At 40.8% G+C, this 25,925-nt stretch overlaps 3 protein-coding genes across 3 annotated transcripts in view; 2 read left to right on the top strand and 1 right to left on the bottom strand.

Moving 5' to 3' along the window:
* The window catches only part of skib (v-ski avian sarcoma viral oncogene homolog b), a 35,688-nt gene extending 28,275 nt beyond the window's left edge, over window positions 1-7,413 (top strand). The window contains exons 2-7 of the mRNA XM_075461307.1: window positions 3,376-3,489; window positions 3,740-3,843; window positions 3,942-4,162; window positions 4,586-4,866; window positions 4,970-5,200; window positions 5,327-7,413. Of these exons, the coding sequence (XP_075317422.1) occupies window positions 3,376-3,489; window positions 3,740-3,843; window positions 3,942-4,162; window positions 4,586-4,866; window positions 4,970-5,200; window positions 5,327-5,548 (1,173 nt within the window). The 3' untranslated portion in view covers window positions 5,549-7,413. The remainder of the gene's footprint in view (window positions 1-3,375; window positions 3,490-3,739; window positions 3,844-3,941; window positions 4,163-4,585; window positions 4,867-4,969; window positions 5,201-5,326) is intronic.
* A 3,068-nt stretch (window positions 7,414-10,481) lies between these two features.
* Window positions 10,482-21,203, top strand: plch2b (phospholipase C, eta 2b). Its single transcript, XM_075460626.1, has 20 exons — window positions 10,482-10,770; window positions 11,760-11,906; window positions 13,018-13,261; window positions 13,383-13,512; window positions 14,974-15,144; window positions 16,781-16,874; window positions 17,000-17,203; window positions 17,303-17,423; window positions 17,514-17,685; window positions 17,805-17,915; window positions 18,153-18,250; window positions 18,339-18,427; window positions 18,533-18,718; window positions 18,794-18,901; window positions 18,991-19,115; window positions 19,222-19,306; window positions 19,406-19,552; window positions 19,859-19,938; window positions 20,180-21,074; window positions 21,184-21,203. Exons 1-20 carry the CDS (start codon window positions 10,482-10,484, stop codon window positions 21,201-21,203), a joined length of 3,516 nt encoding a protein of 1,171 aa, XP_075316741.1.
* On the bottom strand, window positions 21,187-25,778 carry grik6 (glutamate receptor, ionotropic, kainate 6). Its single transcript, XM_075462186.1, has 10 exons — window positions 25,740-25,778; window positions 25,492-25,579; window positions 24,177-24,208; window positions 23,904-24,083; window positions 23,462-23,685; window positions 23,183-23,280; window positions 22,714-22,931; window positions 22,426-22,645; window positions 22,081-22,325; window positions 21,187-21,873 (listed from the first exon to the last, which is right to left on the bottom strand). The coding sequence occupies exons 2-10, from the start codon at window positions 25,553-25,555 to the stop codon at window positions 21,775-21,777; spliced, it is 1,380 nt and encodes a 459-aa protein (XP_075318301.1). The 5' UTR covers window positions 25,556-25,579; window positions 25,740-25,778; the 3' UTR covers window positions 21,187-21,774.
* Window positions 25,779-25,925: the final 147 nt, after the last annotated feature.

Below are 25,925 nucleotides of genomic sequence, written 5' to 3'. Positions count from 1 at the left end.
TGAACCTAACCCATACGGCTGCAGTTAATGAGCCCAGTCTCCAAAGCCAGCATGATAAATAAGGTTTTTAAAAGACGACAGAACTGCCAGTTATTAAACATTCCTGATGTGTTCACAGATGATCGTCCTTGTTTCACTCAAAACTGCTCGACTTTTCTCACATTTTCTTTTAAGAGGGATTATTGTCTATAAATAGGTAGTTTAGGTAATCTGGCTAAACTTTTTTATTTACAAGTTCTCTTGCTTGCTTGTCTGTGTTTCTTTTTAACAGAAACATCTCAGCAGTGTGTTGGTTATTTATAACAGCAACAGCCAGAATAAAGCTAAAACTTCAGTTCAAGAACAAGGGCAACACCTTTACCACACTTCTAATCAGCCTGCTTCTCTCCTCCATCTCCCAGTAGCAACTTCCTCATTTAGTTTCTGTTATTTGTAATGTTTACTGTGCTTTGCTCTGAGCTCCTCATCAATTAACCATGGTGAACAACTGGCCTTCTCTCATTTAAAACCTCCTCGATAACAAACGACAGCCGTCGTTTAGTCACTGGCTTATTGCACCAGCGCTCAGTAAAAATGATTGTTGATTAGCCCTATGTTGAAGTAAAATTGTTGAACAAACCAGGCTCTAGTTAGCAACATATCAATAAATTATCATTCGGGCTGGTCAAACGCTGTGTTCTTCGAACAGATATTGACATGTTTACAATGTACTGTGTGTGTGACTATCAGCCATGCCCTCATGAAAATAGCCTGGGCTTATGCTTGTATTACCGTGGTATTATGGAGCACTAATTAAAAAATGAAGCATGTCTCCTCTTGCCCATCTGCTATTAGACCCTGTTTAGCCCACAGGTTTGCTTTGAACTGCTCACTCATTACAGCGCCTCAAAGAAATATCATACAATAGCGAGTTGAAAAGGCCAATGCTTGAATGGAGTCTGAAAGAGTAGGCTGTACTTGGCCTTCAAGTATACATTCCTTCAGCTCAGTGCTTCCTCTGTGGTCCCCCTCTCCTGACCCGCCCCCCCTCCCACTCAAGACTCAGTTCCCACAGGGGACTCAGCCAAAGCAAACTCCTCAGAGGAAGTCTCCCTCTCCTTCCAGTGTGAGAGAAAGGGAGGGATGGATGTCCGATCCAGGCGCTGTGGGACCTGCAAGGCAGTAGGATGTGCAAGGAGGGTGTTATGACTCCGTGGCCATGCTATGTCTATGATGTGGTAGTGAGTAAAGCCCGTGCGGCTGCTCTCCTGTGAGGTCAGTGTCATATTTAGCCAGCAGGTCCCTTGTGGTGTCTGGGAGTGTCTGTTTTCTGGCTCTATTATGTCTAGTGCTCACAGCCTTCCTGGAGCTGCTAACCTCAGGGTAGAAATAGTACCAGACAGGCAGACATCCTTTGTCAGGAAAACAACAGTCACCTCAGTAATTACAGAGTCTGATTACACCAGTGCAGCAGCTCTTAGAATACCACTAGCCTTGAATTAGGCAGGTGAAGGGTCGAGTCAGCACTGAGCAGGTTGCAGTCGGGAAAGGTCTGGGTTAAAAGACTTAACCTACAGTAGCAAAACCAAACACTTTGGCGTGTGTGTGAAAGGTGTGTAATGTGGTGACTGGTTAGGCAGGTGGAGACTGGAGGGGAGTGCTCCGACAAATACCTTGTGGTGGCTGTACGAACCTACTGTTGTAGAGTCAGACTCCCTTGAAAATGATGTTTTATCTTAAATCTGGATTAGTCTGTGAAGTTTCACTTTAACTTCCCCTACATAGCCTATACTGCATTAGTGTAACTGAGAATGAAAGCCTGTGTTTTGTGAGAAGGTGAGACGGTTTGTGGGTTGTCATTTTATAATTTTGTCAACATATGGGGAAAATTAAATTAGATGCTGCCCAACACAGCCCAGGTATCATCTTTAAAGAGCATTTCCTGCCCATTAAATACTTCAAACCTTCATAGATAGCTTAAAAACTATTAAGACTCGTGATTAATAATTGTTCAGATGACTCATTTTGCTTCAGAACTTTGGCAGAGTGACTGCTTGATATCTGTATTTCAGGTATGCTGTGCCAGACTCAACTCAACGCCTCCTTCCTCATACACACACACGCACTCCTACAAATACAAATGCCCTCCCACACACACACACACACACACACACACACACACACACACACAGATACATGTCTACACCCCTTCACCCACCCACCTTCACACACATCCCACTCAGAGCTATGTGAGCACACGCAGAGTCTGCCTTTGTGTAGAAAATCTGTTAGACATGATTCATTACCAGCTGGGCTTCTCACTAGATGCAGTTGATCGTTAATTTCTATTGTTGGTTGATTACAGCAAAGCAGCGATGAAGATTTCAAAAACATGCGCAGCCCCACAGGAGTGTTTTTTCATTGAGGAAAAAGGGTAGTAATCATTTCTCTTGAGTTGCACATGAGTAGATGGGGGTGTTGGCCATTCCTTCAGGCAGGATGTCATTGTAGTGAGCAAAGGAGTGACAGGCAGGTCTGTGCTGGCCTCCTTGCCTACCTAGGTAAACATATCCTCTCCCTAACAAGTGCAGACCTGAGGGCTAAGGAGGTTAGTTATCTAAACACTTGGTCCTGCAGCTAGCCACACATAAAGGCATACAATATATCCATGAAAAAAAGAAACTTGTTGGATTCAGCATTTTGTGGCACTTAACAAGACAGATACTTCCCTCTCTAGGTTTCAAGATTCCCCTCAAAACTGTACATGACTTGGCTGATCTGCATCAATGTGAAACTGTTTCAGAACACTTCTACTCCATCTTCTGTCAGATCTGAGTGCAATTACTTTAATTTGCCTTCCTCTCTGTCTGTGTCTGTCTCTGGATTGCTATATTTCTGTGGTTCGTGGAGTCGATCTGCTCCACCTGACGGCGCCTCTTCTCCCTGGCAGGGAGCAATGTAGCCATACTGGCTGCCAGCCAGACCAGCTTGAGTGTCTGCTCAGCTCATAGCCCCACTCACAAACACACACACACACACACACACACACACACACACACACACACACACACACACACACTCACACAAACATGCAGACGTGCCAAACTCAGACTGAACACTTATACAAACGCATCTTCTATGCTCCTTGCCTCTCTTTGACTTCTCTATAATTTTCTCCCTCTCCATGACCTTCTGCTCTTTCACTGTGGGAAAAAAATTGTAAAACATCACTTCATGTTCTGACAAATCCGCGTCTCGCTTATGAATAATACCATTTACAGTCATACCGTTGCATTTTTAGAAGTTGTGGGCTCCTGAAATATAAACCATACTCCATGGTGTAATATCTGCGTTTTATCGTGGTGATTAACCACTTTTTCTCTCCTTTCTCTTTAGTCTCCCAGCCCGATCCCACCCAAGAGATCCAAATTCGACAAATTACAGTCTCCTTCAGCTGGCAAAGACAGGAAACCTGATTGGTTACAAACGCTGTCCAAGTCTGCACACAAGGTTTGTACGCTGTATGTCTACATTGCTGGTATGAAACCAGATTTAGGGTTAAGATTAGAGATCATAAGGGTGACGTAAAACCTGATGTTCCTTTCAGTCATTACATAATCATCTACGTATGACCTCCCATCATCTGGCCTTGTTCAGTGAAGAGGGGTCTTTGAATGTCTTGGTCGTGGCTGATTTGACATTCTAGTGGCAGTTCACTGAGTTTATCTGAGCTTGTTGTTGTTGTTGTTTGTTGTTCCAGGATCTGAAACAGGTCCAACTGAAACAGAGGCCCTCTGCTTTCCGCCCCTGGTCTCCTAAAGCAACAGAAAGAGAGAAACCAGCAGCTCAAATTGAGACAGAGAGGTAAGTCTTCCAAACAAACTTGTTTAGCTGTTGAATAAAGAATATCTGTTAGATGACCAAGGAAAGGATTTAAATATACTTATATTTTTTCCCCACAGGTCCTGCTCAAAGAGTCAGGAGACATTGCCAGCTCCCCTGGCCCCCTTGCTCCATCCCAAGGACAGCCACACTCCTGGCAGGGGGCCTGCAGCCATTTCCACTCAGGATCTGCATAATGGTGACACACAGCCTTCAGCAAAATCAGACCATTCCATCGCCACTGATCGAGCTGACGACCTAGACACGGATGGAGAGATCGACGTGGACGACTGTGATGACAGTTAGTACAAACCATCAACTTAACTTAAGAAGCATCATAAGGACAAAACAGTTGAGCGTTCCACAATAAGTGTGTATAAGACACAAATTCCTCATTTTCAAGTTTTATTGCACAGTGAGCAACACTGGAAATAAGCCAAGGAGGAGCTACTTTTGTGTGATTGTTGTACAACTGCGCCACCTGGTGTCAAATAGAAGAAATACAAGAGAAATAACTTGTATTCCCAATATTCCTGTTTTTTTTTCCCTACAAAAACACACAGCTTTTCTGAGCAGTTGAAATGCAGTAAATAACTAAACAATAATGTAGTCACATTTTATTTTAGTCTTTATAGTATCTGTTGTACCCATTCTTCTACATTTAACAGAGCAATACACTTGTTGCCACCATCTTAGAATATTATTCCATTAAATCTCTCCCCAGGTCCAGCCCCAGGTCCAGCCTCATCCCTGACTTCACCTCCCTCGCTCTGCACCAGTGTGTCTCAGAGTCTTTCGCCTCACAGCGTTGCTCGGGCTCAGGAAAGACCTTCCTGGTTGGCAGGTACTGTTTGCCCAGAGATGGACACCATGAGACAGATGCTGTATGCTGGCCTGGACACCAAAGAGGCACGGGAAAAACTCCTGCAGGAGATTGTCAGGATGAGAGTGAAGCAAGAGGAGAAGTTGGCAGTTGCTGTGCAAGCCAAACGCAGCCTTCAGCAGGTACCTAACTATCCCGTGTATTTTTTTCACTTTGGGAAAAGAATAACATTCTAGTGATAGGAATTTTAACATTAAATCTGTAACAAAATTCCAATCTTTTTAGGAATTGGAGTTTGTCACAGTAGCTAAAAAAGGCCGCCTTCGTGATGCCATTGAAGCAAAACGAAATCTGCGAAAGGAGATTGAGCGCCTTCGCGTGGATTGGGAGAGGAAGATGAGGGATGCAGAAGAGTCCTGTGGGCGGCTGAGAAGAGAGCTGGAAAGAGAGAGGCAGATGCGAGTTTGCGATAAAGGTTGTGAGGCCGAACGTCTCCGGGTCAAGTACTCAACTCAGGTAAGATGCCTCCAAAATGACACCAAAACCAGCAGAAAACTGTGAGATTAAATCAAGTCACTATCCTGGCCTTCATATGTTTTCCGTGTAGACTGACTGCTCTGTGTGTTGGGTTGTGTTGCATAGATTGAAGAGTTGCACGTGCAGCTACAGCAGGCGGAGGCCGATCGTGAGCAGCTGAGGCAGGAGCTACAGCAGGAGAGAGAAGCTCGACAGAGCCTGGAGAGCGTAGTGAAAGACCTGCAAACCCAGCTGGCCCTGCAGGCCAACAGCAGTCTTTCTGGAGACTCCAAGGACACAAAGACAGACGCACACAGTCAAACTGCACAGCCCAACAATGGATCCTAAAGTTGCACATTTAAAACTGGACAGAAAGACTCAATATAAGGGAGCATGTTCAAGGACTTTGTTACACCTCCTTTTGGGAAAAAAAATCAAATCGCAAAGTCACTTTTGTAGAGGAAACTTTTGTCATATATAATATGTTATAGTATACATCAATATTATTATGACAGTATGAATTTCATAACATGAACTGGAAAGTAGCATGAGCATGTTAAAGGGAGTGAAACTAAGAAAGACTTCTTCGGTGATGAACACATCTTTTCAGTGACGTCAGAGCCCCCCCTACTGACGCTGTCCAAGGATTTTGTTTGGTATAAGCTATTCTAAGATGTGCAGATTTAGCCACACAACACTACTTGAATATGAAGGGAAGAAACATGTTGCGCCTGGTGAAACATGAGCAGATGACGAGAGTCTTTGTGTAATACTGGTACACTCCGAGGTGTCGTTGCAGACCACTGGAAACAAGAGACACAAGTTTACCACTATTTACTTTGAATATCTGCTTGCTTTTTATATCTGTGTAGAGGTCGTACTTTTTAAGAAATATTGCTTGCGCAACACTGTTATTCCACAGGCAAGTAAAACAAACATCCATATACAGACATGTACGCATGTATACCAGCTTATCTACCTTTTTGTATTCTATAAACCTGAAGTATTGGATTCTGTGCGGGCTGCTTTCAGGTCCACCATTGTTTAATGCTTAGATATTTTATGGAAGTGTTACTTCTCATTGTTGTTTTCCAGTTGTGTTTTTTGCACCCGAACCATGTGGTAAATAGCAGATATTTTTTGCCCACATAAGTCTACAACCATACTCCTTAAAAAAGAAAATACAAAACAAAAGAAATTCAAATCTTCAACAGCTGTCTGCTCATGTTGAAATGCGGTACTTCTGATTTTCTACGGAGTATTGTAAAATAATTTATATTCTACAAAATATGCTGCCTATCAACAGAAAGCATTCATTTTTGGTCACTGGTTTTAGGGGCTCTTAAATGAACAGTTGCTGTTTGTATGAACAACATTTCTACATATATACAAAAAAATGGATATATATTTTTTTACTTTGAGAAAAGTAATTGCACTTTTTAAAGAAAGAACCGTGCTCCCTGTTACATTTTTCAAATCAGAAATTAACATTAACTTTGAAATTGAACACACCCTCCCTCAGTATCATCTGATGTAAATACAGTGATATTGTAAATAAGATATTTGTTGGTATGGTATGTTTGCTTGCTCCAGACTTAAATTGAATTATTGTTTTTTTTTTTGTTTGTTTGTTTTGCTCTTACTTGAAACCAAAAAAGAGACTATTTGGATTTGCAAAACTGTAATAATTTCATTGCTGCTGATCTCTGAATGTCACAGGGCATTCACAGATGGAGTCATTGGTTGAAACCATCTGTGGCTGTGAAGTTGACCTATCAGCAGTTTTTGTAGGTTTGACACACAAACAGAACATTATAATCTTTCCCTTGATTTTCTTTGAAAGATCTTTATATAATTATGATTAATTATAGAGTTATATATTACACCTCAAACCAAAAACTGACAAATTAATTATAATTCTCTGCACTTCCAGCTCCCTCGTCGGATAGAATAGTAAATGACACCTTCTCATGGTTTATACCTTTTTGGGTGCTGTCGTATATATTAGACAAAAAAAAACACTTTTATGTCTTATCAATATGATACCCTCGCTCAGTATTTGTTGGGTACCGTGTAATAGCAATATCCATTTTGTTAGCTGATGCTGTTGTAGTTTTGGTCTGGAAGTGGGTTTTCACTTGCCTCTTGTTTCAATGTTTTCTTTTTCCTTCAGAAAACTTGTATAATACCAATTAAAGTCAAAATCAATTTTACTAAGTCTGGGTGTTTTGCACGTCTGTATGTGTGAATGTATTTGTTGGTGTTTCAGGCATATCATTTGGTTCGAACTGATTGGATGCATGCTTATTCTAAATTGTGCATGCGAGCGTGCGTGGCTGTCGGTCTTGTTTGTCTCTGTGTTGGGCCTCTGGTAGACCGGCGACCTGTCCATGGAGTACTCTCGCCTCTCCCGCTGACAGTCGGGATAGGTTCCAGTCCCCCGACAACCCTTGGACAATTAAATGAAGCGGCTACAGAAGATGAAGGGATTGATTAAAATATCAGACGAAAGTCAAACAAATTAAGGATGAACTAAAAAAAATCATCAAGACTTAAAGGGTTAAATGTTTGTCTAACGTTATGTGGGACATTATTATAGGTCTGTGATGCAGATCTGACACAAAGCTGCTTCGCTGGGTTTGTTTTTTGTAAGCACACAAATTTGTCCAAAACACAACTGTTGGCACCCTTTTGATGTATTTATTTCCTCAAAGAAAAAGCTCTGATTTAACTAGTCAACAATGGCTTTTACTGCATTTTAGGGTTCTTTTTCACAGCAGAGTGTATAAGAGCATCAGAAAGGTTATTATCAAAAGAAAAAACAACACAAATAGTATTACAATTCCCAATGCAATCACCAGAGTATTTATTTATTTTTTTTAAACACTTTATTTATTTGGGGCTTTTTATGCCTTTATCATAGGGCAGTGGAGAGAGACAGGGGAATAACATGCAGCAAAGGGCCGTCCGATGCGGGATTCGAACCGGGGCCATCTGCACGAGGACTATAGCCTCTGTACATGGGGCGGCTGCTGTACCCACTACGCCACAGACCGTCCCAATTACCAGAGAATTTGACATCAGATGCTTCAAACGTAGCGCAAGGAAGAATTTCAGTCTGAGAAGGTTTACAAAGTTTGTGCTGCAGATTGTGTAAAATTAAACACCATGAATGACATCTAAAGAGCTGGTGATTTTCAGCCACTACCAAACAAATATGGATAAAGAGCTTGCGAGTGACACCACTTTTTAATGGAAGTAACAAAAAAGCAATATTAATATTTTTGCCGAAACGTTCACAGATAAGCCAAAGTCATTCTGTCATAATGTTCTACGTGCAGGAGAAACTAAAAAATGAAGTGTAGGAATAAGAGCTTCTTTGTAGGCGACAAAGTGAAACAAAAGGAAAAGAAAACTGTACCTTTAGATGGAGGAGGGCCACTTTGCTGCCCCTGGGATCAAAGTGTATCAAAAGAAATACAAAACTACTGGATTACCAAAGTATTTAAAAGCAAAATCATGAAAAGATGTTTCTTTGTATTAAAGGATTGGATCTTATATCAGAGAAACAACTAACTGAACAGCACAATAGAAAAAGACAAACTATTTTTAAGTGGTCAGAAGTACTTACTGATTTCAGTATAAAAACTAAATAAATTATTACTTAGCTGCATGTAGATCATTCATTGCAAACTAGCCCCATTCTTACATAATGGCACACTTGAATAAAACAGATATTTTTTTTAAGATATTTTCGAATATTCTTAATGAATGATCTATTTCTTATGTACTGATAGAATAATATGCCTGAATGTGCCAATAGTTCCCTTTTTGTGAATCGTTTACTAAGGCCCATAATTAAATCATAAAAGGGTAGTGGTGGTAAAGTTTGAGGTATTTAACTACCAAGTTAATCTGTTTCTTAAAGAAGCATTTTGATTTAAAGTCTCAGAGGAATGGATTTTGTTTAGAGCACTGGATCGTCATGTATGATCACTGCTATTCTCAGTAAAAGGGCTAAAATAATATTGACTACTGTTTGGCTTTAGTGTACCCCACCTCTCGCCCGATGACTTCTGGGATAGGCTCAAGCCCCCCCGTGACCCGACCGATGGATTCAGCGGGTACAGAAAATGGATGGATGTTTGGCTTTACTGTGTAAAATAACAAGCACAAACTGACGATACGACCCTGAAACTGAAGTCTTTAAATATATTCTCTCTTTTTTAATCAGTTTGATAGGATGCACATCTGTCTAAGCAAAAACGTAGGCCTTGTTATACGGTTTTTTGATAATGTCTGATGACAGTTATTGACCTCCACATGTATTTCTAATTATTTGGATGATAGGGTTTTACAACTAAGTAGAGCTATTCATACAGTTACGTCATGTTACCAAACTAACACACAGTGTTGGCAAAGGTGTACCCTATCCTAAGTGGAGCAAAAAAACTCACACAAAGAAAACATGTTTTATATCTATTTATCTACATAATCAAGCAAAAATCAACAAAATCTCTTATGTGGGTTAACTGCATGCTGTAAAAGTTAAAAAGGAGAAATTAAAGACAATACATGCATTTTTGTGTTGTTACTCTACTCCTATGTTTGAAATATTGTTGAACGTCCCTAACTTGCATGTAGCGCGTGTAACATGCATGCGTGTAACACCGTTGCCTCTAGAGGGAAATGTTAACACACAGTTGAAGAGAAGATACTTCAAGCTTATTTATAGCCAAATGACTCCAACCATAAACCCTAAAAATGTTTGCCATAAAGACAGTTTATTAAATTGTCCCCAATTCTTACATTTTGTAACAGTTTTGACTTCAACGTGTGTTGTAAAACAAACATTTGCACCCCTCCTGTCACAGTCCCTTTCCTCAGAGGCTTACAGGCTGCATTAAAATCCCTCCATGAAAGCAAGGCTGAAGCCTGACTGTCGGATTACAGCTTGAGGAAGATTTAGTGACTCACACAAGTTGTACGCTTCCACTCTAACAGCCGTTTCTGCGTGCAAAAAAAATATTAAATTGGAGCCTATGGCTGCTCCACTGGAGCTTTGGACACAAAACAACAGGGAATGAACCTTCAGGATGGGAATATTGTTCCATGATCCCATGTGGGCAGAGTTTGATGGGAGGAGGAGGACATGATGCCCTATAGTGACACCTCTCTGGAGAGCACAGCAGAGTGAGGAAGAAGGTACGTTCATGTGGAGTGAATGGGACAGGAGAGGTGGAACCAAATGTACAGTTCAGGGATGAACATCAGGCCAGAGATGGCACCACAGTCTCCAGGGTGCAGTGGCAGTTCTCCACTGTCCTCCCTGCCAACCAAGAAGACCACTTTTCAGTCTTTGGGATCATCAGGAATATTCTCCCCCTCGCTGGCCAAGCGTTCCCCTTATCAAGCCAAGCGGTCCTCAAGCCCCATGAATTCATCCACCCATTCCATTATGAGCTCACCAAAACTCTGGCAGAAAGCATCCGTCTCCAGACTTGCAGAGGAGTTTTTCTGGATTGGAGGCAGCGTGGTTGCACAACCTAAATGGAGACTGGGTCAGATAGGTGAGATCCACCCACAGCTTCTAAATAATTTTACCTTCAAATATTCAAATTAATGTGAAATACCAACAGAATGATTTTGCAGAAGTGCTTACAACCAGCTGCAAGCCAAAGTTTTTTTGTTTTTTTTTTCCTTTTAACTGGACAGATGATACAATAATAGTGCATTTTGAACATCTTGTAACAATTATATTTTCCAAAGTGTCCTCCAAAGCGGTGCAGTTGCACATACACCAGAACAGAAAAGCATAGAAGTAAATAACGGGCATATGGAGAGTGGACAATCCTTTAGGATTAGCCTGAATGAGGTGCCAGGTTGCGTCACATGTTTCTGAGCTTCAGATTAAAAACAAAGGTTACCTGCACACAGCACACAAAGCAATATCCTTACGATGACCTGAGCGCTATGAAGAAAAACTTAACTTCATGCTTATCTTGTATCCTAAGATGCTTACACCATTTAAAAGTTTCAAGAAATTACATTAAAGAAAAGTCCTAAAAAATAATCAGGATCACCGAGATGCAGCTGTATACAGCAAATAATGCTGCTTTTATGGTGTTTCAATACCCGGTTCAGGATTGTTTATGTTGTCCTCGACAAATGTACCTTCTCGATAACACATAAACAGCCATTTAAATCCGTATGACGCAGTCTATAATCTGATAAACAAGCGCTCACTAGTATACCTCTAATTATATACGCTGCTTTATGACTTCCCTTGGAGTAGTTGGAGTAGATGCTTTTCCACTCAAAACAGTTATGCAGTATCATAATTATAACAAAGCAATGGGGATATGATAAAGCTTATTATACCTTTTCACTTAAAAGCTTAAACAACACGCACAAGAAATAAACAAATCCACAATCTCAAGATTCTGTGGAAGTTTTCAGGAAATACCCATTGCATGTGATTATGTGACAAGCTTGACTAATAGAGGGAGAGACATTTGAAAATTGATAAACAATGTGTTCACTTGTGCTCCCCATGTAGTGGAGAGGTGTATGTGCACCATGCAGACTGGCACTCAGATGACCAAACTGAAAGGGAAGAAGAAAGAATTAGTCCGATTCTTTTACCTGGACGAACACAAGTCCTGCATCAGATGGCGGCCGTCCAGAAAGCACGACAAGGCTAAAAGTATGTGACAACCAAAGAATTGATCTTAATGGCAGCTCTTGTTGACATTTTTCGGGTTGGATTTGGCCTTCAAAAAAAACCTCTCGCAGCTATTTATGTGCATAGAGTTTTGGATGCAGTTATGAAGAGTTCACAGTGTTATGTTAAAGATCAGTGGAGTGGACCGATTTGAGTAAAAGTTGAGCAAAAAAACGCTTCTTCACTAACCAAATAGATTCCTGCTCGGTAAAAATATAACACATTTGACACCTTTAGATTTTTGACAGAACACCTTCAATCATTTAATTTGAATGAAAATCAAAGTCCACGTATACATGGACACCATGTGCACTCTATATCGCTAATGATGATTGTCAGATGAATCAGAAATTCATTTAGCATCATGGGAGCTCCATTTGTGAATTCACACAAAGAAGCCAAACATTTAAACAATGCATTTCAAGAGAGACATTATCGTCCCAAAAGTCAACATTTTAATCCTTTTGACATGCGTTTGATCTGGAATTAAGCTCCTTATTCAGTGTTAGAACTGATTGGTTCACCAAGGATCGTGTCAGTACAAAGCTGTATTAAGCTCTGGAACCCAGAACTTTAGTTTGATGGTAACAGTTTATATTTGCTTTTCATCAAATAAATCACGACTATCAATACATGGCAATACATGTGTTATGTTGCCATTTATTTCTCTTTAAGGGGGGAAAGGCAATGTTCATTAAACTGGCATGTGTGCAAAACGTGTATGAGATTTAGTGATACTAGCTCATTTTAATTTAAGTGTTCCTTATATTATTGACACACAAAAAGTATGAGAAAACATACAAGCACTGACCAAAGGTAAAAATATTAACATAGAAAATTGAGGAAAACACACACACACATATACACACGCCAGTACACACTATTAATAAAACTAAAACAATGACAGCCACTTACTTGGGCTTATAGGATGTTGAGGTGCAGATAAACTAGAAATAGTAAAATAATGCCTTTCAGGGCCATCTGAAAACAATATAAACTTCACAAGTAGTTAAACACAAGTCAAAGAATTTCATATATATAATTGACTGTGTTTTGACTGATCCAAAATGTCCACCTTCTTGTCTTCTTTCAGTATCAATTGATTCAATCCACGAGGTCTGTGAGGGGAAAAAGTCAGAGATATTCAGGCGTTATACGGACAATCGTTTCGACCCAAACTGCTGCTTCAGTATTTACTACGGTGAGCGAGTGAAGTCCCTGGACCTGGTCTCCACCAACGCAGAGGAGACTCGAACCTGGATCACTGGGCTGAAATACCTCATGGCTGGTATCAGTGATGAAGACAGCTTGGCTCGCAGGCAGCGCACCCGTGATCAATATCCTTTATACAGCCACTCACACACATTCTCAACCTCAAAAGGACAATTTGATGAACTCTTACAAGTAAAAAAGTACTCTACGTTTTGATCTGTGATTAAGCCTTAACTGGAGTTGCACATGGTTACAGCAGACTTTCTCTGAGGCTGACAAAAATGGAGACGGCACCTTGAGCATTGCAGAGGTTCACCAGCTGCTCCACAAACTGAATGTGAATTTACCCAAGCAGAAAGTCAGGCAGATGTTCCAAGTAAGACCTTATATCCACAAATGTTCATCCTGCAAGCTGCAATAGATTTCATGTGCCTATAACCTGCAATCAGTGCTGCCAATCTCCAGCCACATAGCTGCAGAACTCAGTTAACACTTTGTTAGGTTACAATATGATAGCTGTTTGGTTGATGCTTCTGCTTCAGGAATATACAGAAGCTGAAAAAGACACAGACATGCTTAAAACTCACGACACTGCCTCGTTTCACAAGCTTGTAATAGTAACGTTTCACAGTGATAACTATTCATAGTGAGGGAAACACAAATGTCAAAACAACCTTTAGTGACTACAGCAAGTCAAGCTGAAAATGCGTCGAGCAGAGGAATTTAAACACAGATAATCAACATAACAGAACTTTAATTAAACAACAATTTAGTAATGGAATGTAGCTAAAGTTGGTTTAAAAAAAGTTGCTAAATGCTGTGAGGTGACTTATACTCTTATTTGCATATTCATGATGTCACCATGTCACATTTGATTTTTGAATTAATTCTCTCGTCTCGATCAAGTACCTAGTTTTGACCTTAAAGGTGATTTGTCCTTAGTTGCTTTTGGAAAAAAAAAAAAAAAAGTTCCTGATGCGCAAGGTAGTTCCAATTTAACGACGAATTTGCTAAGCTGGCATCATTGAATATAAGTTATGAAGGTTGTCCTCCATTAGAAAAACTGTCTACTCTTATTTGTTAGGTCAACAGTCTGACTCATTTCAAATTTGAAATTCAAAACATCCGATGGAAATAAAAAGCATTTCATTTGATGCCAAAGCAGTACGTGTCCCTGAGTGTGGGATGAGTAATTAACATTTTTAACATGAAAAACTAAAAAAAAAAAAAATGAATACCACAAATTTACTATTTTTGTCATTGTTTGGCAAGACACTAATTTACTGTTGACATAAAGAGCTAGACAGTTCATACACATACATTTAAACTTAAAATTTGATTTTATGGGGACTTTGATTCTCAATGCACCCTGGAGACAAAGTTGAGCTATGTGGAAAAGTAAACCATCAAGACTTGTGAAAAAGATAAATAAATACTTTTTTTTTAAAGGGCCCATTGGCCAAAGGTGTAAAATCCATCAAATTTCTCTATGAGGTTTGCTCTCAGTGATCATTTTGGCCAGAGATCAAAACTTGGCAGACAAATATTTTTATACTGTAACCTGACAAAACAATACAGTAGAGTTTGGTCAGGAAGCCCATGTGGCTGCCACGGGTGGCTTCAGTTGCACTGCAATATGTCTTTAGCACAGTAGCTCACTTCTCCCTGTCCTGATGTCAGTAGTTTCTGTGATCCAGCCACAGAAACCATCAAAAGATGGTAGGAGAGACGTATCTTTCATATGATGCATGTTTTCTTTGGCAGTGTGGTTGTCTTAGATCTCTCTGGCTCAGAGACTTCTCCCCAGCTCATAAAATAGATTTGTCACTATCTACAGGAAGCAGACACAGATGAGATCCAGGGCTCTCTTGGCTTTGACGAGTTCTGCTCTTTCTACAAGATGATTTCCACGCGCAGAGACCTCTACCTGATTTTGATCTCCTACAGCAACCAGAAAGAAGTTATGGATCTGCACGACCTTGCACGCTTTCTGGAATTTGAACAGAAGGTAAAACAATTTGTGAACAATCTGTTGTCTCATCGGAAATATTTTCTCTCTGCACATTATCACCATCTCTGAGATTTTTTATATTGTTACACCCTTCTTTAGATGACATTCAGGGTCGTCATTTTTAACAATAGCTATTTATTCTATCTACACCTGTGTTACCTACAAAAAATGCTTTTTGTGTTTTTTGTTGTTGGTGGCTGTCAGTTTTTACCCAAGCAAGTTTAGTTTGTTTTGACATGCCCAAGATATTCATGTGATACAGTCCGTGCATGTAATATGGTTTTGTACTGTAATTTCATTTAAGAGATAAAAGCACTGCTTCATTTAAAAGAGGAAAAGAGAATCAACTGAACGACAACCAAACACATGCAAGTAAATTTAAAAAAGGCTTCATAAGATTCAGCTCAAGTGCTTTGACAAATGCTTTCAGTCTTCAAGTTTTTAACTTTTTTAACCTTTGGCCATAGGACGTTTTTATGTGGTTCAAGACATATTAGTGAAATTAGCCATTAGTGATATGGCTGAGAAATTCTGCTTTGAATCTGCAAAGTCTCAGAAGTCTCAGAAGGGTGAAGTTTACTTGTCTGGTCTGAGACTTTGCTTGGCTTATTCCCAGCTAGGCCCAAACCCTTAAAGCTTGTGCCTTCCTCTTCAGACAAGCTTTCAGCTGGCTTGCAGCCTGACTGAGTTAGTGGCTTCAGATTGGCTCGTGCAGCTAGCCACGTGCCACATGCTTTTCGCTTGTATTGGCTGGCTGTGTGCTGGTAATTCTAGGAACTGGACTACCTCTGGTAGCAATGTGCTATCTAGTAGCTCTAAGTTAGCCTGGGCCTTAACTGAATTGTTGAAAGCATAGAAAATCAAATGGCTGAATTTTCTTTTTTTTTTCAACTGGGCTTCATTGAGCATACATTAACAACAATGTTAAATACATTTAATTAAACAATGCAAATAAATTCATAAATTAATTTTGCAATATTACGACTAGTCTTTGCTTAGCAGAGACAGGGAAGTCTCATGTTAACTGCTGGTCGGTGGAGTTATGTGGGGCCAGATTGGCATATTCATAGGTCCCTGATAACTGATTAAAGAAGAAAATGTAGAGTCACATCCGAAGCTATTTTAAAGACATGAGAGGTTTTTTTCCCAGGCTAAATCTTCAAAATGTCTACATTTTGAGGCACAGAGATTCATTTTTAGAGGCTATAGAACTGTCAGAGCAGGACTTAAACATTGTTGATACTTTTAATGCAACAGTCAGAACTCTTTTTATGGGACATCACAACTATTTTGCATGTTTCACTCACACTTTAACACCTATTTACAGTGTAAATGACCACCTAATTCCACCTAAAACAGAAGTTGTTTTGCCACTCTATGAGATGCACCGGTCAAAATGTTTCTGAAAAGTAGAATTCATTCCTGGAAATCCCTGTTTTGCTCTGCTTCTGTGTCAACATTTACTGCTCACTGTACAATGTAATATTATCTGTTTTGTCTGGCTAAATACTGGAATACAGGAAAGGCTATTTACAGTGACTAAAGTTCATACTAAAAGCATTTAGCTGCCAAAACATTTATCACAAATATTGCATCCGGAAAATGACAGCACTCAATTTTGTTTTATTTGTAGATGCGAGGTCTGACCAGAGAGCATCTAGTTGACATTGTGGCTAAGTTTGAACCTTGTCCAATGAACCTCCAGCGTATGGTACTCAGCATTGATGGTATGTGCTAATGATAAATGTTACAACAATCAATCAATGGCATAACATCAGTTGAGTAAAATATGAATAACATCAATTTGCAAAAATGAAAAAACAAACCACATGGTCTGAAACTTTTCCTTTAGGTCTCACCAACTACATGCGAAGTCCCGCAGGTGATATCTTCAACCCTGAGCACAATCAGATCAACCAGGACATGACGCAGCCTCTCTGTAACTACTTCATTTCAACCTCTCACAACACATACCTGACGGGAGACCAGCTGCTCTCTCAGTCCAGTGTGGAAATGTACGCCTATGTTCTGCAGGCAGGCTGTCGCTGTGTGGAGGGTGAGAGCCTGCAAAGGCAGGTCCTGACCAGTCTTCAGTGGGATTTAATCAAATTACAGACAATTCAGCCTCCCTTTTTTTTAATTTCCTCTGTCTTAGTGGATTGCTGGGATGGACCAGATGGAGAGCCCATCATCCATCATGGCTACACCTTGACCTCTAAAATTCTCTTCAAAGATGTTGTTGAAGCAATTAACAAATATGCCTTCACAAAATCACAGTAAGCACTTTTGTGTCCTGACAGTGATGAATGTTTTGTCAAGTTGTTGTTGCAAAATGTGTCAGTGTGTCATGCTGGCTCACCCTCCAGGTATCCAGTTATCTTATCCATAGAGAACCACTGCACTGTGCCTCAGCAGAAAAAGATGGCTGAGTATTTGAGAGAGGTCCTGCAGGACAAACTGGACCTGACCAATGTCAACGTGCATGAATGCAAGAAGCTGCCTTCGCCCGAGATCCTGAAAGGGAAAGTTTTAGTTAAGGTACAGTGGCTTTGATCAGTCCGTTCAGTTCAGCTATTTACACTATGACAATACAAATTACATAATCAAACATTGACTTATAATGTCCAATCATAGGCAATTTTTTTTGTGGTTTTCAGGGGAAGAAGCTACCAGCAAACCTTGATCCTGACGCAGAAGAGGGTGAGGTGTCTGATGAAGAGACTGGGGATGAGGAAGAGGAGGAAGACCATGACGACAACAACTCACAGGCAAATGGATCTTTAATGGATGGATAGATGAATGGATGAATGGATTTAAAAATACTATTTCTCCATTTCAGGAGGGGAATAATGTCACATCAACTAATCAGCCCAAAAAGAAGAGACGATTTGGCAGATCAATCATAAGAAGCTTCAAAAGAAAGGTAAGCTGTTTCTTCAGTTCCTCTGATATTGACAGATGCGTGCAAATGGCATATCTAAAAACTTACAGTTCTGTTTTTTCAGAGAAAAAAGAAAATATGTGTGAAAAATAAAGCCGTATCCGATGGTGAGTCGGACCTCAGCAGCAGCCGGGAGAGGTCACAAATTGTTTACCACCCAAAGTAAGGCCAAACAGAGCAGCGATTCATCTAAAACTCTGAGACTTCATCTAAAATATCTGAGGTAACATTTCTCAAACTCCCTCTTTAGAAAAAGGAAAACAATGAGGCTGTCTCGAGCTCTGTCTGACCAGATCAAGTACACAAAATCTGTCCGTGTACACGACATAGAAACACAAGGTAAAATCAATAATGATTCAAAGTAGTAGTATATTTTATGAAAAACATCTCACCACAGTGTCAGTTTTGGGATGATTGATGCTGCAGTCATTTTCCATTTGACAGGATTTGCAAGCAGTTGGCAGGTATCATCTCTAAACGAGACTGTAATGAACCAGATCTTACAGCTAAAGCCGGGCGAGTTGGTGCGTTTAAACCAGCGCCAGCTTCTAAGGGTCTACCCATCTAACTACAGAGTGGACTCCAGCAACTTCAACCCTCAGACATATTGGAATGCAGGATGCCATATGGGTCAGAAGACTGTCACATGCTCTAAAATGCTGCATAATTTTAGCTTTTAATTTACATGTCACCATTTAATTTCAGTTGCTATGAATTACCAAACAGAAGGGCGCATGCTTGAACTGTACAGAGCCAAGTTTTTAAGCAATGGAAACTGTGGATATATTCTGAAGCCTAAGTGGATGTGTAAAGGTATGAATATATGCAGATTGTTGAATGAATGGCAATAGTCTTCATGTGAGAGAATAGTAAAGACAGTTGATACTCCTGGCTCTTCTCAGCTGCCTTTAATCCCATGCTGGAGGATCCTCTGCCAGGACACAAAAAGACTCAGCTGTTTCTGAAGATCATCAGTGGACAACAACTTCCCAAACCCAAAGACTCCATGCTTGGGGACAGAGGAGAGGTGAAGCCATAGTATATAACAGATATGAAACCAGAGCATTGTTAATTAACCCGAAAAAGACCCTCATTGTTAAACTCTTTGTTTATCTTTGTTGTTGTGCTGTCAGATAATTGATCCGTTTGTTGAAGTTGAGATTATCGGTCTACCTGTTGATTGCTCCAAGCAGCAGACCAGAGTGGTGGACGATAATGGTGTGTGTAGAAGATCCATCTATCTATCTAATTCAAATCATGTCACAGCATGCTGCCGTCACTGGTTATCAGCCTTTTACAGCTGCCTGTATCATTCAGGTTTTAATCCAATGTGGGAGGAGACCCTCATCTTCAACATTCAAATGCCACAGATCGCCCTGGTGAGGTTCCAGGTGTGGGACCATGATCCTATTGGGCGAGATTTCATTGGACAGAGAACTGTAGCCTTCACCAGCATGATGCCAGGTTGGTTATGTGGTAAAATCTCCAAAGTTGTGGATAAGAGCATCCACAAACATCCAAAGTTTGTGTGACCGTTTCCTGAAGTATTTTTTATTATAAGTATGTAAAGCTTGTGGTCTCACTTTTATGCAGCTGCACAGGTGGTTTTAGCTCATTGTTGCTCTGCTGGGCCTACAGCTCCACCATATTGGTTCATTTTGTTTTCAACAGAAAGGCATCATCAGTTAAAAGATGAGATCTCTTTCATACTGTAACGGTCAGATGAAGGAGAGGAAACTTTAACCAGTTGTGCATGATTCTTGTTTGTAGGTTACCGCCACGTCTACCTGGAGGGAATGGCAGAGTCATCCATCTTTATTCATGTTGGTATCAATGACACAACAGGAAAGGTATGTCTGTGTGTTAGAATAAACTTGTAAATAAAATTTCATCTTCGTCCAGTCTCTTATAATGTTTCCGTTAAAACAGATCAAACCTGCTTATGCCGTGCAAGCAGCCAGGAAACACTTCCAAAAAGCAGCACAGAAGCATTTGAAGGGCCACCAAAGGCAGCCTTCTCTAGATTTTTCTGTCTTGTCCTCAGAGGATGGACGGATGTTCTTTCGTAGGGATTTGGACACAATCTCTCAGGACAGCCGAAATGAGGACATGTTTCCTCTGGCAATAGGGCCTGCGGCCAAGGCTGCCGTCCACAAAGGGGCGTTGAGTGAGCCAGTGAAGCGAGCTCACAGAGTTAAGATTCATGAACCACCAGAAACAAGGAGAGGGTTCTTCAGCCGGATGTCTTCCACTGAATCTCACCACAGTAGGGCGGCTCCCTGTGTGATAGAAGAAAGCTTTGACCTTGACACCCCTTCCCAGCTCTCTTGTCCTGATAGCCCTGCTCCTGACAGCCAAAATCAAATTGATCCAAAAGACTTGGAGGATGAGGCAACACGGTCAAACCATGCTGAGCAGCAGACAGGAAACAGTTTTGAACCAGAGCAGGAATTAACACCAGCAGAAGAAGAGCCACACAATGATGTTTTCACTGAACCTGAGCAATCACCAGAGGTTCAGAGTCAGATTGACTCAGTACCCCAGCCTCGGCCTGTGCCTCTGCCTGAAGCCAAATTCTCCCCACTTATCCCTCCATCATCCCCCGCCAGGGTCAGACGGACCTTGGAGACTCCTGCCCCACTCCCACCATCAACCCCTGCTCGAACAAGGGTCCGCTCACGCAGTTGCCCTCGAAAACAGACAACCTCTCCTCAGACACCTATGGTGAACCGCAAGCCTGCTTTCCAAAGGCAGACACAGAACTATGGCAGCTACACCAACCAGGTGAGACGCATACCCAATGGTCTCTTTTTGTCGGACAGCGCATCCAGCAGCAGTGATGGCAGCACTGAAAGCCTGGAGTTTGTGCCCTTCTGTGTGGCAGCTGGGGGAGAGCAACGCGAGGGCACCCTGCAGAGGGAGATGAAGGCCCTTTTTGACCAGAAGATGAGAGAGATCCGCTGTAAATCCCCACTTTTTCTAGATGGTGAGTCACATTTGTAAAAAGAAATGAGTGAATAAATAGAAAGAACTGCAATCACAAGAGCATAATTGATCGACATTTGATTTAACTGTTATTTTATTTTCTTGATTAGATAATGTTTCAGATTCATGATACCAAAGACACCAAAGTCCTTCAGAAAAAGAAGAAAATCAGCTCAAAACCACAAAAAGGGAGGCACGAGGATGATGAGTCACATAGCAGTTCTGATGTGGAGCTGAAATACACAACAACCAAGTCTTTTTTTATTTCTTAGTCCAGTTGAAATGTTTACAATTGCTGAATTTTTGTATGCTTGTCATAGTTGGTAAAAAAAAAAAAACTGCTGAAATCACACGATTGCTGCTGCCAACTGTACATAACTGCTATTAGCACAGTTTTAAATGTAGTAACAGTAAATTTAGTCCTAAACATATTAGTTTAATTTGTTAGTGTGTAAACTTGGAACAATTTTTTTATACAACTCAATGTTATTTTTTTTCAATTAAATTTTAGAGTCCTTAAGTAAAAAGCAATAAATTATATATTTTAATAAAATGTGAGTTTTGTTGGTCTAACGTGATGTAATGTAACAAAACATAAGAAGCTAAAATTCTATGTAATATTAGATCAATTCTAACTAAAAGTTAAAAGAAACACACTTTTCAGACTAGTTAACGCTTTATGAAAAGAAAAAGAGAAGTTTCTATGCTTTTTCTTTGTCTACATTTTCCTGGGGTTTGTTTGCATTGCTGTTCCTCAAGCGCAGACTCAGCTCCTCGGTCAGCACAGCGCAATAGGACTTCTGTGGGAAGATCAAGGTAAAAGAGAGTAAAAAACACAGAAATTTATTACACTGATCAATTTAAAGCAAACATTAGTGCGTAGATGAGTAAGCGCCTGAATCTGGCTTTTTTTTTTTTCGTAATTTGTAAATCCAATTAATCAAGAGTATTTTCATGGTTTATAATTAAAATCCTACACGTTCAATGTGATGCACAGTTGCACATACCCTCTGCTCTGCTGCACTTCTACGACTCTTGAAAGTGAGCTCCAGCACAGCCAGAAGTGTCCCTAGCCCAAGGCCCAGCGAAAGGATCAGGAACATCCCCTTGAGGCTGTGTAGCTGAACAACTGAAGACTTGGCCTTGTCTGCTATGCAGCTGCTTGCCCACCATTTGCTTCTCAGGTAAGCTAGCTCCCCCGCCTCGCTCAGTTGAAGGATTGCCACACTGAGGTTCTTTATGATCGGAGTACCTTAAAAAAAATTGGAACATTGTATCATCAGTTTGTCTCTACCATCTAAGGATTTGCTATAATTCAATTGACGAATGAGAGTTGAGATGAGCAGCCTCACCGAGGCCAGCAGCAATGCTGTATCCCCTCATGCCAATGACTTCATGGGCTCTGACCAGCTCACAATGACGTGCTACTGCCAAGTCCAAAGAAACAGACTCCCCAATAAATGCATAGTTCCCCTCCTTTGCCCGTCGGACACCCTCCTCCATAGATGAGACAAAACTCTTTGTCCTTTCCATGTGTTCATAGATTCTGCGGTACACTGGGTTATTTGAATTCTGAATGAAGGAAAGAATAATCAGAGCAGAAAGGTTTCTCCTGAGTCATAACAGCAATTCATACTCACCTTGAAGAATGCAAGTGTGGAAGAGCCAGCCAGGCAGCCGTACTCAATCATGTCCTGATTGGCCAAGTCCTCAAACCCTTTCACTGTCAGGTGACTCGACTCTGGGGTCTTGGATGAGCTGAGGTTGGAAAAATAACAAGCCAAGAGGACAACAGAAAATAACCACCAGCAGCTGCAGATGAGACGTCCTGAGAGAGCTTTGGGATGAGGACCAGCACCTGAAACACAAAAACAGAGTGCCACAGGATGAGAAGTTTACAGAGAAACTCCTCTTTTTTTCTTTAACTGTTACTTAAAGCAGAGACACGGTGCTAATCTGGAGTGCTAACCAAACACTGTTAATTTACATGAAGGGGAAAATCATTTAGCTCATTTACAACTGCTCTCACATTTGAGTGAGACTGTTTAGAAATATACAACATTTTTTTGTTTAACTTCATTGTGTCTTTCAGTTGGTTCGGATGTTTACCTTGTAGTGTCAGAGCTCCAGCTGTGTACCACAGGCTGTGGAGGAAGCTGAATGTGTTTCGCTCACTCTGAGGCTGATCCCACTCACAGGGGCTGAGTCTGCATTTTGTGTTAAAAATAATCTTCATTATCAATGTGATGCCACTCAAAGGAATTCAACAGCCAAGAAATGTTGTGGTATTATCCATGAACAAGATTTCACAAAAGCACAACGACTCACATCACTGTATAACACATTAGTATCACATATCAAAATAACAAAACCACTGTCAACACTGACCTGGTAACAACAAAGATGGAAGCCGCAGTCCCCAGGTAGGCAATGAGTATGCCGACCCAGGTTTCTGCTGAGAATGGGGTCAAAAAGTCCAAGAAGCCTGCTCCCTCTGAGATGTCCTTCCTCAGCAGGATGCTGATGCCCGTCTGCATGAAGGGTTTAGTCATACCAACAGCTCTCTCCCGGGCTGCGGTGAGAGTCAGTGGAGCAATCGCAAGGTCCACCTCCTGTGGAGAATGTATGAACAAATTTGACTTGATTAACTTCTTCTAGATGTGGAACACACTGGAAATGTGTAAAGCTTTACTACTTCGAGGATAAAGTTTTACATATTCCCAATTTTACTTTACGTTTAATCAATTCAGTTTTATTGCACAAATATTCAGTTCTCCAGAGTGGTCTGCTATCATTCGATCCCACCAAATCTGAGTTTTCATGTGCTCACCCCTCTCACCACCTCTCCAATCATCCCATTCCAGTTCCCATTCTCATCCTGCCTGCCATATGAACCATCTTTCACCAGCTGGACTTTATACTTGAAGCCCACTTTCTTGGCCACTTCAGAGAGCAGGTCCATGCAAAAACCCTCCAGTTGAGCTCCTTTGGACATCGTGTATGGCTCTTGCTTAAAGAAGCAGGTTAGAAAAAAAAAAAACATCAGGGAAAAACATCATCTTAAATAAAGTATGAGCCAGAAAAAAAGATGGTGATCAATTACCTTAATTGTTGTGATTCTCAGCTCTGGTTGTACTGATATTGGGGGCGGGGGGGACAGGATGACATGTCAGCAAATGCAATGTCTTTTAGGTTAGAGGCTCCAAATCTTTTTACAAACACAACACACAATCAAACCTCTATGAAAATTTCTGCCAAAGTTCCTGGTTCCCTAAAGATGAATCCAAAACTTATTTGGTTGCCCTAGATTAATGGTTGATATGTCTGTAAATTTAATATTAAATGTAAAGTAAATATGAATGTTCTTTTAATTACGTTCGATAACTTAATACTGATGACGGAGGGATGGTGACACATTAAAGTACGAAATCAAAGATCCATTTCTCCCCCAACTATCTTCGGACTTAAGTTTGAAAGAAAGACATGTCTGTGTCACCCTGTGATGGACTGGCGACCTGTCCAGGGTGTACCCCGCCTCGCGCCCTATGACCGCTGGGATAGGCTCCAGGCCCCCCGCTACCCGACAGTTGGATTAAGCGGGTATAGAGAAAGGATGGATGGATGGACATGTCTGAGGTGAAATTTGGATCGCATGTATGACTCTCTGGTCACAAGGAGTTTCCGGTATCCTGGAGATTTGGCCGTTTTCTTTTCGTACTAGTTAGCAGCGTGCGCCCTAAAATCTATTTGGAGCAGCTTGTTAATTCAAAGAGTATCAATAGCATGGCACTGTGCGATGGGAGGGCAGTCAAAGAGTATCAAAAGCTTCAATTCAGGCCAAGGCCTTGGGGATCCTTCACCACAGGGTGATCCTGACAACCATCAGATCCTCCTTTTCAGAAGATGACACGTATATGAGCTCCTCAGACCCATGTCACTTTTTGGCCACTCTGAAACACAGAGTCTTTGTTCGCATCATAGGGCTGATTTATTTCCATTTTTTTTTAAAGATTGTCAGTTGGCCTGCTTCCTTTTCTGTTTTTCTTCAAGAGTTGGACAGGATGTGGCGCTACTCTTTGATATTCATCCGAGCTGACAGTGCATGTATTTATGTCTTGTCAAGCCTGAGAAATTTCAACCAAATCCTGTGGAGAAAACATGAGGCATTTGGCAACGAAAGAAAAGAAAGCGCTGCCAGCACACTGGATAAAAAATAAACTGACCGGGTCAAACTTTGAAGTGTTAGCGTCCAGAAGAGAAACTTTTTTCTTTTTCTTTTTTTTAGAAGTCTGCTAATGTTGTCTTTCAGATTCTCCCGCGCATCAATGCAAACTCAGAAAAATGTAACTCTGTTATACTCATGAAACGTGCTAGTGCTCTTTGTTATGTGCAAACCTGAGATACGAATAGTCTCTTACCTGAAGAACACACTACCATGTCCAGGAAAAACCCAGACGACAAAAGAAAAAAGCAGAACAGCATCTCCTGCCTCTTTTGATGATCAACCTACAAGTTAAAGTGCATTAAATGAATGACATGGACATAAAAATGTACACATCTATACATTTAACACAGCACCTGAATATAATTGATACAACATATATGCTTAGAGATTCTTACAATTGACAGGTCAGTGTAAAGAGTACATAATGAAAATGCTCACTACCTGAGAAAGAATCCAATATGTGACTGCTGGGCCGAAACATCAGCTGCAAACAGACGCCAGTGAGCTGCGAGAGGATGTTTTTCAGATTCATCTGTCAGGAGGGAGCCAATGAAGATTTTGTGGGTGGAGAAAAAAACATGGGCTTCCTTTGAAAGGGTTGAAAAAACAACAAGATCTACAAGCATT

The sequence above is a fragment of the Odontesthes bonariensis genome, chromosome 3 (genome assembly GCF_027942865.1).
Source record: "Odontesthes bonariensis isolate fOdoBon6 chromosome 3, fOdoBon6.hap1, whole genome shotgun sequence".
Lineage (NCBI taxonomy): Eukaryota > Metazoa > Chordata > Actinopteri > Atheriniformes > Atherinopsidae > Odontesthes > Odontesthes bonariensis.
This window is presented reverse-complemented; position numbering and strand designations above follow the sequence as displayed.

Coding starts and splice junctions, on each gene's coding strand:
- plch2b (XM_075460626.1), top strand. CDS start 10,482: ATGGCACCACAGTCTCCAGGGTGCAGTGGCAGTTCTCCACTGTCCTCC. Junction 16,875..16,999: donor TATGGTACTCAGCATTGATG/GTATGTGCTAAT, acceptor CTTTTCCTTTAG/GTCTCACCAACTACATGCGA. Junction 17,916..18,152: donor ATGACGACAACAACTCACAG/GCAAATGGATCT, acceptor CTGTTTTTTCAG/AGAAAAAAGAAAATATGTGT.
- grik6 (XM_075462186.1), bottom strand. CDS start 25,555: ATGCTGTTCTGCTTTTTTCTTTTGTCGTCTGGGTTTTTCCTGGACATG. Junction 22,326..22,425: donor CAGCATTGCTGCTGGCCTCG/GTGAGGCTGCTC, acceptor ATTTTTTTTAAG/GTACTCCGATCATAAAGAAC. Junction 21,874..22,080: donor GAAGTGCAGCAGAGCAGAGG/GTATGTGCAACT, acceptor ATCTTCCCACAG/AAGTCCTATTGCGCTGTGCT.